The sequence below is a fragment of the Ornithorhynchus anatinus genome, chromosome X2 (assembly GCF_004115215.2).
Source record: "Ornithorhynchus anatinus isolate Pmale09 chromosome X2, mOrnAna1.pri.v4, whole genome shotgun sequence".
Taxonomy (NCBI): domain Eukaryota; kingdom Metazoa; phylum Chordata; class Mammalia; order Monotremata; family Ornithorhynchidae; genus Ornithorhynchus; species Ornithorhynchus anatinus.
The window spans coordinates 17,913,417-17,930,388 of record NC_041750.1 but is presented as its reverse complement, the minus strand read 5'-3'; the positions used below and the strand labels follow the sequence as shown (position 1 = coordinate 17,930,388).

Sequence of the window (16,972 nt, the reverse complement as noted above, 5' to 3'; positions counted from 1 at the left end):
CACAGAGATCTTGTCTCTTTATTTCATTCAAGTGGCCAGTGGATCAAATTAAGACTCTCCGGCTTCGCAGTCACTTGGTCTCAGGTGAGTAGGAGCGTGAGGGAATAAGGATGATGCCACGGGATCTGCAGAGGTCTTCTCTTTCTCTGGTTTTATGGCAGCCTCTTCCACTGGGGCCTAAAGGGAAATTAGGATGGAAAGAGGGGGAAAGAATTAGGCTACAAGGGAACGCTTGTTCCCAAGCACTTAGTACAGTGCTATGCACACAGTAAGTGTTCAGTAAGTAGCTTTGATTGAATAACTGAAGATGCCATTGCTTGATATGTTTGTCAATATCTGGCCTTTTGTTCTCCCCATCCTCCATTTCCCTAGCTTTCTGCTAGTCTCTTCTTTGGTCTCTGCCTCCCCTCCTATCTCTTTTTGGCCTCTCACACTTCCCAGCTCTTTCTCCTTTAGCTAGATGCACCCATCTAGAGGCTGAGAAGCAGAAAGTAGAGGGCTTGATAGAGCAGCAATTAGTATAGGCAATCAGGCTATGTACATGGGACAGGGGACTTGGTACTGGCAATGGCAAGAATAATAAGATAGTTTGGGAAAGATAGACAAGGACCAGAGTCAAACGTCCTCAGACCACAGTAGGCCACAGCTGGAGAATATGGTCTCTACAGAACAGGTGCCGACTTGTGTGACTCCAGGTACCTGAGCCAAGCTGCCTTACCTCTAAACTGTCCCTCACTGCCTCTGACCCTCTGCTCTCACCCCTTTCCTCCACTATGCTAAACTATAGCTTTTAGCTTATTCAAAGTCCTTCTAAAAAGCTACCCCCTCCAGGAGGCATTTCCTCTGAATATCCCCCACCTCTCTTCATATCACATCTCCTCCACCTCAGGACTCTTCAAAGTTTCTGTGTTTATTTGCTACTGAATTGATCTAACTTGTTCTTGAATTCTTTATTGCAAACTTTGAACTCTTGTTTTTGTTTTGCTGGTTTATTTCAGTTCTCAGTCCTTTGATTATTGTTTATGTTAGGTCAGCTCTTTGGGGGTAGGGAACGTGTCTACAAAATCTACTGTACTCTCCCAACCATGCTCTGCACACCGTAAATGCTAGATAAATACCATTGAATACTTTCTCATTGTGTTATAAGCTATATGAAGGCAGAGACCGAGTCTTTTTACTTCTTTTTGTCCTCTCCAAGTGCCTAGTTGAGTGTTCTGCACATAGTAGCAACTCATTAAATACTGGTGTTTATGATGATGATGTTGATGATGATCTGAGAACGGCTAGTTCTGAAAATCGCCTTTCCCTAGAGACCTGTGGGAATAGGAAAGAATTTCAGTCATGACGATAAGTGTGATATGGCCTGGAGGAATTGTGAGGGACTAAATGAAGGAGAAACTGAGGCCTGAAAAACGTCATTGTGTGTTTAGAACAAAGACAAGGACAAAATTCAAGCTTGTTTTCCTGCCACGCAACACTATTTTGGGTGCCAATGGTTATGAGGTAAATGAACAAAGACTGTGCTTGAGAATTGGAATTGGGAAACTGGGGGCCAGGGGAGAAAGACAAGAGAGTAGAGGTCCTATTGCCTCTGTTTAAGCTCAGGGCAACAGCAAAAGCAGCTCCAGAAGTTGCTGCTGCTGTGACTGAAGGAGAGTTGAGTGCATTGGGTGCAGTTTAACCTCAGTGACTTGGTCTTAAAATCAGTCAAGTTGTGGGGCTGTGGTTTGAGGTACGGCTTGGGAGAGGCAGGAGCATGGGGGGGAGCAATGCGGGGGAGGTGGTCAGCCAGAGGGTGCCCAATGTCTGATCTAGAAGTAGTTTCATCATAGGAAATGGGCAGCTGCAAGCAAAGAGCAAAGCCAAATAAACCACCTCTGCCAGCCGTTAGGAAACTCTCCTGCCCCCCACCCCAGATTTGACCGGTCTCTAGGTCTCAACCCTTACTGCCCAGCTTCCAAGAGCTTGTCTGCATAACCACCATCTTCCCGTAAATTTCGGAGAATTGGCACATGGAACAGAAAGCAAACTGTGCTTCTTGGAACTGCTCTCTTCACTCCCCTCCCCCTCCCTTAACTTGGTGCACAAGCAACCATGCTGTCTGCATCACCAGCCTTCACCCACTGGCCAGCGATTTAGATGTGGGTTGCCTCTTTTCAATTCAGCCACCATACCTCAGTCTGCCCCTCTACGCCAAGTCTATTTTCTACCCAACCCCCTATTCCACATTCTGACTCAGCTGCATTGTGGCTGGACCCAGAAGTCCCTGAACCATTCTCTGCTACGCCAGACCCTGCCCTGGCCATCCCTTACTTGCCACTGTCGCTCGCCAACATTCTCTGACCCCTCCGGGAACTGCTCCCTGTTCCGATTCAAGGAATTTGGGGGAACAGCAGCCCTTTGCTACATTATGTATTTGGTTTTGGGCTCTTCTGTTCAGGAAGCTTGGCCACACTTGTCCTATTACATGTGAGGGTCCCTTTCAGTTCAAACTGTGCAACCCAGATGGGAGAGTCTCCGATGAGAAGCCTGCTGGGCTCTCTACATCAGATACACCTCCAGAACAGTCTTCTCCACTAGGCTTGTTTGAATAAATGGAAGGGCAAGGGTTGGGAGACATTCTCCCCAGCTTATTGGTTGGGAAACTAAGGCCCAGAGAGGTTGAGTGGCAGCAGAGCCCAAACTAGGATGTAGGTTCCCTGATGCCTCTTTCTCTTGAGGGACAGATTGAGTGAGAGTCAGAAGGGGAAGAAAGAGAAAGAAGAAAGGGATGGGACAGGAGCAGAGGGAGGGGAAATAGCAGTGTCTGCCTAGGATGTCCAAGCTCGAGGGTAAAGGCTCTTCGTCCTGGAACTAGCTAGAGGCAGAGTAAGGAAAGATCCCAGTGATCACAACCCCCTGACCTACACACCTTGTACTCAAGATTCCGGTTGACCTGAAGGGGCCGGAGCCCTGCAGAAAAGGGGGCCCTTGGTTACAAGCTCATAGCCTCCTGATGTCACTGCAGTGCGTGGGCAGCAGGAAGTAAACAGAGGGTGGGGCTGAACAACCTCTCCCCACCCCTCCCGCAAATAACAGAAGGCTGCAACTGCTTATCACATAGAATCTCCAGAGAACTTTCTAAGAAACTGAGGGCGGATTTGCCCCGAGTGTTTGTGGCTCAGGTTCTGTGAGCTGGCAACTGGGGTGGGGGACCAGATAGTCAGTCAATCATATTTCCTGAGAGCTCACTGTGTGCAGAGCACTGAACTAAGCACTTGGGAGAGTACAGTATAACAACGTAACAGACACGTTGCCTGCCCACAAGGAACTTGCAGTCTAGAGGGGGAGACTCATATTCATCAATATAAATGAATAAATTACAGAGGGGATGGCTTGGGTAAGGCAGGAATGGAGTCTAATTCCCACGTATTCCCTACCAACATGGAGTACAGTGCTCAGCATACAGTAAGTGCTTAATACATACTCTTGTTCTTTCTATAAGACTGGAATAAGCAAGGTCTGGGCCAGGAAGGATTCTTTAGAATCTTTGAGAGCCAGCTTTAAGTTGGGAGTCCTATCTTTCTGGGCCTCTGTTTACCTTCTGGAAAAAAGTTTGGTCAACCAGCATCTGACATATGCCAGCATGTCTCCCTCTGTGTTTTCAACCGTAGTACATTGCTGCCATGAAAATCTGCTGTGGACTCTGTTCCTGTGGATCTTGCTTTGCCTGCCACACTATTGTCCTCAAACTGAAATCACTGGATTTCATCTCACTATCTCTTCTCCCACTCCCTCCACAGCTGATGGGGCCCCACCGGAAGATGTCAGTTTTTCCCTCAACCCTCAACCCCACAACTTCCTCTCTATCTTTGCTCCCCACCACCTGCTTTCCACCTCCCCCCACCTGGCAGGGAAATATTCTCCCCCAGCCCCATGGCTGGGCTCCTCCAGCAATCACCAGAGCAGGAGTCTGAGTCACGGCTGGGCCCATATCCTTCCTGCTTCCTGCCTGGCGGCGGTTTAACCACTGGTCTGGCTGAGCCCGCAGGTGCTCTCACCCACCCAGACCCAGAAGCTTGGGAAGGGCTCTCTGCCATGTCACCAAAGCAAAGTGGCACCCCCCAGCTTCTGGTTACCTGAAAGGAGATAGGGTACTTGCCTTTTCCCATTTCCGGGGTCTCCCTCTTGGCTTCTTCTTGGCCAAAGTTTCGACCTGGAGCTGAAAAAGAGAAAACCTGCCATAATGGGCAGTCCCATAGCCTTGACCGAAATCGAGAGGTACTTTTCTGTGGGAGCTAACCACTCCTTTGGCCCTCCCATCTCCACTGCATTCTTGCCTCTATTCCTCCCTTCTTAGCCAAGCATTCATTCTGGGAGACGATTCCCTGTCAGCATTCACCAGCTCAGGATCTCTCTCAGATCAACTTAAGCCCTGTTTGTGGTCAGAAAGGGTTTGGGAGAGGAGCTCAACCTTGATTTGCTCAGGGTAGGTGGGACTTACGCTTGTGCCAAACATCAACCCAGTCCATCGATATTTCCGCTCATGCTCTTTTAATCATTGCTTTATCAATATACACCAACATGTATTCCCCATTAGATTGTAAATTTCTGAAGGACACGGATCATATCATTCTTTATTTGCATCTCTCCTGAAAGTCTCGCGCAGTGCTCTGCCCACAGAACAATCAGCATTCAATAAATACCACTGGTAATGACGGGTGGCCAAATGTCATAGGCCAGGCATGAGCAGCCACCCAGGTCCACAATACACTGGGCTAATCAAGTGCCAAAGGTGACTCTAAAATATTGCCACATAATAATTTATCTTACCATAGATCCAGAGGTATTGATGGTTTTGCTTCCTTTGGGTCTGCCTCGTGGTCTCTTTTCAGGTAAGGGGCCAATCTGTGCCTGCTCAGAAGCGGGGAGAAACATTTCCTGTTGCAACCAAACTGAGAGAGACTGAGCCAGCTATCTCTGCTCCCCTAGCCCAGTGCCAAGCACCCTGTGCCCATCCAGGGATTTAGCAAAATCCCCTCAAATTTCCTTTTTGTATTGCCTATCCCATCCCCTTTACCTGGCACACATTCCAAATGGCACCAGATCTGAGGACCTGTGACTTTTCTTCCCCAACTTTTCCCCAAATAGTAAGATTAAGGGCAACCATCAGTTGTCCGTCTACCTTCGCATCGAGTGGAGGCTCCTTATCATCGGCTTTGGAGCACTCCATCAGTTCTCCCCTTCCTGCCTTGCCTCGCTAATCTGCTAAAGCCCAGCCCACATGCTTAGCTCCTTTTGCACCGGCTTAATCACTGTACCTTGACCTCTCTGTCTCATTGCCAACCCCTTGCCCACTTCCTCCCTCTGGTCTGGAACTCCCTCCCCCTTCATATTCAACAGACCATCACTCTTTCTAACTTCAAAGTCCTCCTAAAATCACATCTCTCCCAAGAGACCTTCCCTGACTAAGCCCTCATTTTCCCTTTTCACTCTCCCTTCTGCCTTGCCTATGCACTCAGGTCCACACCCCTTAATTACTTTGATCCTCATTTCACCCTCAGCCCCACAGCACTTGTGCCTGTATCCTCATACATTGCCATTTCCCCTACATGTAATTTATTTAAATGCCTGTCTCACTTGCTAGACTGTAAGCACATTGTGGGCAGGGATCATGTCTACCAGCTCTATTGCATTATACTCTCCCAACTGCTTAGTATAGTGCTATGTGCACAGTAAGCAATAAGTATATGTGCCAAGCATTGTAGTAAGCGCTGGGATAGATACAAAATAATCAGGTCAGACATAATCCCTGTCTCTCATCAGACTCACAGTCTAAGTAGGAGGGAGAACAAGTATTGAATCCCCATTTTACAGATGAAGAAATTGAGGCCCAAAGAATTTAAGTGACTTGTTCTAGGTCACACAGCAGGCAAGAGGCAGAGCCATGATTAGAACTCATGTCCTCAGATTCCCAGGCAAGTGCTCTGTCTACTAGGTCCGCCCAGCTTCCCCACATTTTAGGCTCCATTTTAGTTCACCCTTCTGCCTAACTTTAGTCCAGATAATTCACAGACTTCAATCCTCCAAGGTCTAACACCAGGCAGGGGTCACAAGATGTTTCAGTTAAATTCAAATATTTATTAAGCACCCCTATGGGCATGGCACTGTACAAGGAACCCCCTTACCATAATCCTTCCATAATGACCAAGTCTTGGGTTCAGTTCTTCAATGGGAGTACCAAACTGGGGAGTTCTAGAGAAGTGGCTAACACATGGATGACTATAGGTTCATTGCATTATCTGTGAAAGCTCCTAGCTGGGGAAGCTCAGGGAAATTTATTAGTGAATGCAAAATGGACTTTGATATCCAGCTCCTGATCAGGACAGAATCTAGACAAGAATCTAGATAAGAAAGCCTGACAACAAGGCTCCCTGGCCTCTTCCCCAGTACCCCCAGCCCTGCTGTCTCAGGAAAATGCAAACATTCCTGGAATACCCAGTATTCGCTTCTCAAATGAGGTAGGGAGAGTGAGAAGTTAAGAGTAAATGTGTAAGCAGAGAAGCCTGAACTGAGCCAGGGGGTTTCCTCATAGTGACCTCAGCAGCAACGAAGGGAACATTGTCTTGTGTCTTTGTTTCCCTCCAACCCCACCTCAGGGGCACCCTCTTTCTCCTTTTGAGATAACTCTGTAATCCCTAACTGATCACAACCTCCTTCTCACCTGTCTTCTCTCCCACACACCCTCTCCCTGCAAAACTGTTCTGTCCCCACAGAGAGACCTCTGATTTCTTGATTCCCTCTACTTATTCTAGGCCAATATGCTCCATATGGTCTCTATACCCAACCTACCTTCTCTTGATGGACAAATCCATGCCCTCAACTCCTCCCTTGCAACTCTGTCCCTCCATCAATCTCGTGCCACCAACCACAGCCATGGAGCAGTTCCATAGGACACTTCTTCCACTCTTGTGCTCAAGTTGCTAGAAACTCAGCCTACTTCATCCATCAACTTCATCCTCACCTTCTTCATCTCTGCCCCCTCCTTTGCTTAGCAGCACAACTTCTCCCTTTTGGCTCTCATGCCCATCGCCGTGCCAGCTGTTTCTAACTTTTAACTCCCTCTTTAAGCCCCAAACACCCCCACAAACACTGCTATTTTTCCCCCATCCTAAAAATATTCTTCCTGCTGCACCCTCCAGCTATCACCAAATCTCTTTCCTACCATTCCTATCTAAACTCTTTTAACAAGTTGTTTACACCCACTTCCTCCTCTTCAACTCCCTCTTGGGCCCCCTGAAAACTGGCTTCCTCCCTCTTCACTCCTCTGAATCTTCTCTCTCCGAGGTCACCAGTGACCACCTCTTTGCCAAATCTAACAGACTTTATGCCATCCTAATCCTCCTAGACCTCTCCACATTCTTTTATACTGTAGACCACACCCTTCTCTGGGAAGCTTGATTGAACCTTGGCTTCTCAGACACTGTCCTCTCCTGATTCTCTTCCTATCTCTCTGGCCATTCTTACTCAGTCTCTTTCACTGGTTTCCCCTCTGCCTCCCGCCCTCTAACTGTGGGGGGTTCCTCAAGGCTCAGTTCTAGGTCCCCTTCTATTCTCCATTTACACCAACTTCATTGGATAACTCACCTGCTCCCATGGCTTCAACTATCATATCTACACAAATGACTCCCAAATCCACCGCTCCAGCTCCAACCTCTCTCCTCTACAATCATTTCCTTCTGCCTTCAGAACTCTACAAGGATTCATTCATTCATTCATTCATTCATTCATTCAGTTCTATTTATTGAGTGCTTACTGTGTGCAGAGCACTGTACTAAGCACTTGGAAAGTACAATTCAGCAAAAAATATGGAAAATCCCTGCCCAACAATGGGCTCACAGTCTAGAAGGATGTCCTGCTGACAACTAAAACTCAACATGTCTAATACTGAGCTCCTCATCTTCCTTCCCAAACCTTCTCCTCCCCCTAATTTTCCCATCACTTTTCACAACACCACCATCCTCCCTGTCCCACAATCTGGGAACCCTGGCATTATCTTTGGCTCTCCTCTTTCCTTCAACCTGCAGAGTGAGCCAGTCACTAAATCCTGCCAGTTCTATCTCCCAACATCTCCAGAATTTGTCCCTTCCTCTCCATCCAAACTGCTACCAATCTGGTCCAAGCATTTATCATATCCTGCTTTGACTCCTGGATCAGCCTCCTTTCTGACCTCCCTGCTTCCAACCTCTCCCTGCTCCAGTTCACACTTTACTCAGCTGTCCTCATTATTTTTCTAAAAATTTGTTCAGTGCACATCTCCCCACTCCTCGAAACCCTTCAATAATTGCCCATTCATCCTCACATCAAGAAGAAACTCCTCACCATCGGCTTTTAGGCAGTCAATCAGCTATCCCCCTCCTACCTAACCTCACTCTTCTCCCACCGCAATCCAGCCCACACACTTTACTCCTCTAATTCCAATCTACTCACTGTACCTCTATCTCATCTTTCTCACTGTCAGTATTTTTCCCACATCCTCCCTCCTGCCTGGAACTCTTTCCCCCTTCATATCTGACAGACCACCACACTCCCCATCTTCAAAGTCCTACTAAAATCACATCTCCTCCAGGAAGCCTTCCCTGACATATCTCTTATCTCCCTACACCATTTTCCCTCCAACAGAGTCACACATGCACTTGAGTCCATTCCCCAAAGAAGGTAGCTACTCACCTCACTCCCCAGCCCCACAGTCCATATGTACATATCCTTATACTCAGTTGCTTCTTGAGGGTAGAGGTTATGTCTGCTTACCCTACTGTACTCTCCTAAGCCCTCAGTACTGGGTTTTCCACAGATAAAGTGCTCAATAATTACCATTGACTAATTTGAGTTTGGCTAAGCTCATAGCTGAGTAGTAATGGTAGTGACAGTGGGGTGGAATTGGCACTGATGACAAAATTACCTTCTCATAGCAGGCTCCTTTCTGCTCCTCCCAACCCAGCCTGGCCTGGTGGAAAGACTATGGCCCTGGGAGTCAGAGAACCTAGGTTCTGATCCCAGCTCTGCCACTTACCTGTTGTGTGACCTTGGGCAAGTCATTTAACTTCTCTAGGCCTTAGTTCCCCATCTGCAAAATGTTCTCCCTCCTACTCAGACTATGAGCCCTATATGGGACCTGATTTTATTGTATTTACCCCAGTGCTTGGCACATAGTAAGCACTTAACAAATAGCACAGTTATTATTAACCCCCAGCATGAAAATCACTAAGGGTGTGTGAGGCGGTGGGAGTGGGAGGCTGACTGGACGGTGGGAATGTGAGACGGAAGCTGTCCACCTAGCCAGGCCAGGGAGTTCCTTTAGGGGGTTCCAGGACTCACCTCCTTTTTCTTGGGTGGTCTTCCCCGCCTTCTCTTTGGAGGCTCAGAAGGCAAAGCAGCTTCTAGACTCTCAGGCTTCTTATTGTCGTTCCCATCCATATTTTCCTTTGGATAGCAATTTCTGATATTTCTCTCAACAGAATAGGCTGTTTTCTCCATGGACAAAAGGAACACGGACACCAGGCCTGGTGTTCGCGTTCCTCTCTGCAGTTCCTGTGTGGATTGGCACCTGCAATGAACAAAAGAAAAAGTGGAACTCGGGTTATGCCAGCTAGGGACCAGAGTCTTGAAGGTGTGTGAAGGTACGTTTCTGCAGATTCACACAGATTTGTGAATACACTGGAGTGTATGGTGAGCCAGTGAAGTGTGTGGGTGTGCTTGAATGCAAATGAGATTATTGAAATAGCTCAGGATGTGTATGTGCAAACACACATTTCACGTGCACTTAAAATGAAACGGAATGAAATGTATTTTTAATGAGAGATTGAGTGGTCCTGAAGATGGCGCTCCAGCTTTAAAATCAATCAAAAGTATTTTTTGTGCATCTACTCTGTGGCAAGCACTGAAATAAATTCTTGGGAGAGCACAGTAGAGATAAAAAGGAGTTTAGAGTCCAATGGGGGGGACAGACACAGAGTTGTTTATGGCTGGGAGGAAAAGAGCTGCATCGGGTTGGAACAAGAGACTGGGGAGATGGATAAGTGATTCAATGAAGGCTTAAATCTTAGAGAAAGTAAATCACTCTGAACAGAAGTGCTATGTATGGCTGGGAGAACGTAAGTGCTGAAGGGGTAGTTGGGAGAACGGGACCAGGGGAGAAGAAAATGTAAAAAATCAAAAGTAGTCGTAGTAGCAGTAATATTTATTAAGTCCTTGCTGTAGGCAGAGCACTGTGCTAAATGCTGGGAGAGAATATACAGGTGGAAAAGGCAGAGACCCTCTTTGTAAGCTGGTATGGGCAGGGAATGTGCCTGCTAATTCTGCTGTATTGCACTCTCCCAAGATCTTAGTACAGTGCTCTGCACACAGTAAGCGCTCAATAAATACCACTGACTGATTGATTGCTAAGCACTGTGCCAATGCTGGGGTAGATATAGGGTAATCAGGTTGAACAGTCTGTGGGGTTCACAGTCTAAGAAGGAGGGAGAGCAGAATATCTACCTACCTCTCAGTGCAACTGGAAAAGATGTGCACTTCTTGTTTCAAGTTAGTGCCTGAAAATGTTTAATAAATTCCTGTGTTACCTCCTTGGGCAGGAATTGTGAGGACCTGTAATTATCATAAGAAAGGTAATTGTTAAACCCTTACTATGTGCTAAGCACTGTACTAAGTGCTGGGGTAGATATAGGATAATCAGGTGGGACAAAGTCACTGTCCCACATGGGGCTCACAGCTCTAAGTGGAAGGGAGAGCAATAATTATACTAACGGTGGTATTTGTTAAGCTCCTACTATGTGTCAAGCACTGTTCTATGTGCTGGAGTGGATACAAATCAATCAGGTTGGGCACAGTTCCTGTTCCACATGGGGCTCACAGTCTATGTAGGAGGGAAAGCAGGTATTGAATCCCCATTATACAGTTGATGAAAATGAGGCACAAAGAAGTTAAGTGACCTGCCCAAGGTCTCACAGCAGACAAATGGCAGAGCCAGGATTAGAACCCAGGTCTTTTGACTCCCAGGCCCAGGCTCTTTCCACTGTCACACTGTTTCTTTTGATCTGCCTACACTGCAGAATAAGACAGGGGAGTTTTTGTTGGCCACAAGCTGAATATGTCAGCAGTGTACTTCTATTATTAAAGAAAAAAGCCAACACAGTCCTGGGATATAGCTACAGGCGTATCACATACAAGAGCTGAGAGTAAGTATTGCTTTGCTCTGACCTAATCAGAGTCTTACTGTGTCCACTTTTGGAGAAGCAGCATGGCCTAGTGGTGTGGCACAGACTTGGTAGTCAGAGGACATGGGTTCTAATCCCGGCTCTTCCACTTGCCTGCTTGGTGAGTTACTTAACTTCTCAGTGCCTCAGATACCTCATATGTAAAATGGGAATTGAGATTGTGAGCCCCATGTGGGACAGGGACTGTGTCCAACCTGATTAACTTGTAGCTACTCTGGCACTTAGAACAGTGTAAGCACTTAACAAATATTATTATTACTATTATTATTTAAATGAGATGTAGTAAACGGCAAAGGGTATTTAGAAAGGCAACACAACTGATTCAATGAATGGAAAATAGGTACTTGGAGGAAAGGTTAAAGGATTTGGGGTTACTTTGTCTAGAGAAGAGAAAGGGTTCTGTGGGAGACAGGCTGACCAATTGCTCTCTGTGTCCACTGAGGGCTGAACAAGAGGAAGTGGGCTTAAGTTAAAGCAGGAATAATTTGGGTTGGATTTTAGGAAGACTTTCCTGTTTTGACTGGATGGTGAAACTTGGGAATGAGTTACCAAGAGTTGTTGTGGAGTTTCCATCCCTAAAGATTCTAAGGAATAGACACTTGTCTGTCCTGGGTGGTTTAGTCATTCATCTGCCCGGAGAATGGGAGCTGGACTAGGTGATCTTTCAAGAGCTCTTCCAACTCTACTATAAAAAAGGGCCGCAGATGAGGGATAAGAGTGATTTAATCTGGTTTATTTGGATAATGGCCTACTGGAAAACCATCGTTATAAATTTTGTGTAACAAAGCCTCACTTGTGTATCAAAGTCAAGAATCTACTCAAGCAGTGTGTTGCTGAATTGTACTTTCCAAGCGCTTAGTACAGTACTCTGCACACGGTAAGTGGTCAATAAATACAATTGAATGAATGAATGAATGAATCTAGTTGCTAAAGCACTGGGCTGGAGGTCAAGAGGCCCCAGTTCCATTCTTGTTTGGCCACTGACTTGTTGTATGGCCTTGGATAAACCCCTGATGAAACACACATAAAACAAAAAAAAAAGTAGAGATGACCCTCCAAGTCATTATATTCTGTAAACTGTTGGCTGAAAACCTTAGAAAGGTAATGGGTTCCAAACCAGGGCACCTTCACTCATTCTCAAGATAGAATAAAAAGATGTTCTATTGACCCAACCAGCTGAAAGAAGATATGCTGAAGCAAAACCCTGAGCCTAGTGAACCTAGGAAGTTCAGCCTTTTGGAAACAAGGCAGGTCTCCAGAAGTTTTTAAAGAACATAAGAATTAGTAATCTTTATTTGTTATCAACATTTCTACTTTAACCAAATAAAAAAAATCTGTGAAGGCAAGGAGGCATAGAATTATAGTAGTCTTGAGATGTGAGAATCCACCAAAGATTAAACTCGCAAGCTCCTCGAGGGCAGGGATCACATCTACTTACTTGATTTACTCTCCCAAGCACTTAATATTATTAATTATTTATAAGGATTAAGAGCAGTAGGAAGATCAAAGCCATTGCTGGTAATGGCGGGAGTGTCGAAAGAGAAATAGATGAATAATAGTAATAATAATAATTATGCTATTTGTTAAGTGCTTACTATGTGTCAGGCACTGTACTAAGCACTAGTAGGAGGAGGAGTAATAGTGTTTATTAAGTGCTTACTGTATGCAGAACACTGTACTGAGCACTGGGAGAAAATGCACAAGTGGGAATTAAACGTAAAAATAAGTGAAAGAAATAAGAATCCAAATAAACATAAAAGTTAAGGATTTTTGTATAAACAGAAGTACTAAGGGAGTCTGTTGTGTTGACAAGACTTGAGGTTAAGGGAATTAGAAAGTCCTCCCGGAAGAGGTAGATTTTCTGGGGGGCTTTGAAAATATGGGAAGCTGTGGTCTGATGGATTTTAAGAGGGAGTTCCAGGCAGGGGAAAATCAACCTATCAGTGTCATCTACTGACTGCTTATTGTTTACAGAGCACTGTACTAAACACTTGGGAGAGTAGGTGCCACCACAATAGAGGTGGTAGATACATTCCTTGAGCAAGGTGTTGGAGTCAGAGTCAGAAGTGAGGTACAGTGAAAAGGTGGAGGAGCAAAGCCAATGAGCTGGGGAGTCACAGGTGAAGAGAGCAGATATGTAAGGAGAAAGCTGGTGGAGAGCCTTGAAATCAATGGTCAGGAGTTTCTCATCCAACTTTTCACCATCCACTTACCTTATTATGTAAATTCTTTGCCACTCTAAATGTAAGCGAGGCCACTTCTTGGAAATGTTCAGGGAGGCAGAACAGCAGGCTACCCAATGGGAGGGAGACAGGCAAGGAATAGCCTGAGCCTCAGAAGAAGGAATTGGAAGCCAGTCAGTAGGATGGTGGCTGGCTTTAACCTCTTTTTGGGCAGAGAACGTGTCTACTAATTCTGTTGTACTCTCCCAAGTGCTCGGCACAGTGCTCTGCACCTAGTAAGCACTCAATAAATATCACTGATTGATTGGCTGGTGTGGCCTTAATAATAATCATCATAATGGTATTTGTGAAGCACAAGCCCAAGTATTGTATTAAGCACAGGGGTAGATAATAATAATGATAATAATGTTGGTATTTGTTAAGCGCTTACTATGTGCCGAGCACTGTTCTAAGCGCTGGGGTAGATACAGGGTAATCACAGTGTCCCACATGAGGCTCACAGTTAATCCCCATTTTACAGATGAGGTAACTGAGGCACAGAGAAGTGAAGTGACTTGCCCACAGTCACACAGCTGACAAGTGGCAGAGCCGGGATTCAAACTCATGACCTCTGACTCCCAAGCCCGGGCTCTTTCCACTGAGCCACACTGCTTCTCTAGATAGAAGATATTCAGATTGGACACAGTCCCCATCCCTCAGTCTAAGTAGGATTTAATCCCCATTTTACAGATGAAGAAACTGAGGCCCAGAAAAGTTAAGTGACTGCCCACAGCAGACAAATGGTGGAGCCAGGATTAGAACCCAGGTCCTCTGACTCCCTGGCCCATGCTCTATTCACTAGGCCATGCTGCTTGCCTTGCAGAGAAGAGGAAGTGATACTTTTACTTTTTGAGACACTTGTCTTCTTAGTGGTCAGACTGGGACTGTGGAAGTAGCGGCCTCTCCCAGGTCCTCCCCAGCTTCTGTTGCTTCTGCCTGTGGGCTTTTTCCACCTGTCCAATTTCCTCTAATGGGGCTCAAGTAGGGATAGCCCCAGGAGCAGGAGGGGCTAGGGAAAGTCGCATGCTGACCTTTCTGGCCCAGCAAGGATTGGTAGTCCACACCATCCCACTCTCCATTCAACTAGCCCCTATCCCTCTCGTTACATTATCCCTAAATCCCAGAGGAATGCCAAGAACAACCCAGGTTCCAGGAAACAGCTCTAGCCACTTTACAATTTAGGGAGTCAGCCTGGCTCCGAAGTGGTGACAGGAAGAAGAAGAATGTAATATGGGCTCTTTGGGATACAGAACTCCAAACTCTGAGAGAAGGAAATCTACACAAATCTGACTCTCTCCAGAGACTAGATCTGTGGGAGAAATTGCGGTCCAAAAGAACTCCTCTAACTGAGTTTTCTCACCCTGCTTCATGGTTTCTCTGCCCCTGATATGTAAGAGCTAGGATGGAAGGAAAGGCGACAACATTAAAGAAGTCATTTTCCCAGATTCACTCTCAAGTAGCAGGTTTCCCCCAACATCCTTTCTTGGGGAAGACACATCAGGTTAGGGATTGATCAATCAATCAATAGTATTTATTGAGTGCTGACTGCGTATAGAGCACAGTGCTTGGGAGTGTACAATATAACAGAGGTGCTAGTCACATTCCCTGCCCCCAAGAACCTATAATCTAGAAGGGGAGATAGGCATTAATATAAATGAATAAATTATGGATATATATATATATATAAGTGCTGTGGGACTGAGGGAGGGGAGAATGAAACGTGTAAATCCAAGGGCAAGGGCAACACAGAAGGGAGGGAGAGTAGAGGAAGTGAGAATTTAGTCAGGGGATGTCTTAGACATCAGACATCCCCAAGACCCTAGACTCTGGTGGGGATGAATCTGGGTGTCGCTCACTGAGTCAGGTCAACCAATCCATCTGAATTCCCCCAGGGCTTATGAGGAGTGGAGATGGGAGGGTTTGGGCGAGAAGTTTGCATTCATTTGAATATCTCTGTTTTCATGGGACTCAAGAAGTGGGGAAAGAGAAGGTGTTCCTGAACTGCCCCTTGCTAGACAAAATACATATCCATGAGGTCCAGAAATGTCATGGGAGAGGCTCTGGGAGGCCAGAGTGTCTGGAGTTCAGGGAATCAGAACTAATTTGAAGAGCTGGACAGGGCTTGGCAAAAGGGATGGGGGGAAGACACGTAGGGGAAGAGAGGGGAATTGAGTCAGAAAAGCCAGGAATGGGAGACAGTGGGGAGGCCGCGAGCTTCCCTGCAGAGAGGACAACTCGGCCCCTCCTCCCCCTCCCCATTCAAAGAGTTACCAGCTTCCCGAGGAACTAAACTAACTCGGATGGAAAGGGAGCCCCAATACCTCCGCAAATCTGGTCCAGATGAAATAACCTCCTGCTTCCCCGAACTTGAACCTAACTAGGACCCAGGGTCCAGAACCCTCCCCCTCGGCCCCCCACGCCTTCCCACCACGCCCCACTCAAGGACCGTTCCGTGGGCCGGGGGTCAGAAGACAGGGCGAGTTCTCCCTTTGCCGTGGGCTGGGACAGGGATCCCTGAGGGCTGGGGGTGGGGTGAGGATGGGTTGGGTGGGAGATGGAGGTTGGGGGTCAGCGGAGGGGAAAGGAAGCCCCGGGAAGGAGAGAGGGAGGGATGGAGGAAAACAGACGATGCCGATGGTGCTGGGAGGACACGGGTTTACCTGGCCAGCCGTTGGACAGCTCCGAGGGATCCGAGAACACGGCCAGCACCCCCTCCCGCATTAGAGAGGGGCACCTCGCATCCTCATCACCGGAGCCCCGGACCCAACAGCTTCGGCGAGACGGCCCACCGCAGCAGCAACAGTGAGGTTACCTCCCCGATCTGGGCTCGGTCACTGAAATAAAAGAGATTAAAAAAAACCTCCCTGCCGCCCAACCAGTCCGGTGCACGCCCTTCCTAATCGTTTTGCCTCCCCTCTGAAAAAACAAACAAACAAAAAATCTAATTGAGGATGACGGTTGGACGGGGGTGGGGAAGGGGAGGAGAGGAGAGGAGGGGAAGAGAGAGGGGAGAAAGGGGAGGGAAGAGGGAAGGGGTGGTGGGCGAGGTTAGAGCTGTGTAGCTAAGCCCTTGGCAGGCAAACGGGCTATGCTTCAAGGAAGCACCCTCCACTCCAGGTTTCCCGAGCCGGAGCAGGGCCCTAGGTATTTAGGGAGCGGTAAGCGTCCCGCCTGAGAGACCGAGACCCTGGAAGAAAAGTTCAGGGTCGGAGGTGACAGAGCTCTAAGAGAGTTAGGTTAAAAGTGAAGTTTCAAAGAACTGTAACAAAAACATGAGCTTTCCTGTCTAAACACTACCCCTCCCCCGCGCACCTGGATTCCGTACTGTACACAGTACCTTAAAATGCTTCACTCGGTCTCATTCACTCTTTGAGCCTGCTCCTGGGAAACAGGGAAGCTCAACCCTTCCGCTTTCACCATGAGGAAAACCAAGGCACTTACCAGTGAGGCAGGGGCCAAGTCACGACTTGTTTATTGGTCTTCTGGCTCCCTGTC

General features: G+C 47.0%; 1 protein-coding gene across 3 annotated transcripts; it reads right to left on the bottom strand.

The window, feature by feature from the left end:
* LOC114807400 (high mobility group protein HMGI-C-like) lies at positions 1-16,402 on the bottom strand. 3 transcript variants are annotated; one of them, XM_039910522.1, is made up of 6 exons: positions 16,138-16,401; positions 10,523-10,626; positions 9,358-9,586; positions 4,813-4,893; positions 4,142-4,201; positions 1-177 (listed from the first exon to the last, which is right to left on the bottom strand). In XM_039910522.1, exons 3-6 carry the CDS (start codon positions 9,514-9,516, stop codon positions 49-51), a joined length of 429 nt encoding a protein of 142 aa, XP_039766456.1. In that variant the 5' UTR covers positions 9,517-9,586; positions 10,523-10,626; positions 16,138-16,401; the 3' UTR covers positions 1-48. The 3 variants fall into 3 exon arrangements, with proteins under 3 accessions (XP_039766456.1, XP_039766457.1, XP_028908968.1); XM_039910523.1 differs by lacking the exon at positions 10,523-10,626 and having other exon boundaries at positions 16,138-16,402; XM_029053135.2 differs by lacking the exons at positions 10,523-10,626; positions 16,138-16,401 and having other exon boundaries at positions 9,358-9,643.
* Positions 16,403-16,972: the final 570 nt, after the last annotated feature.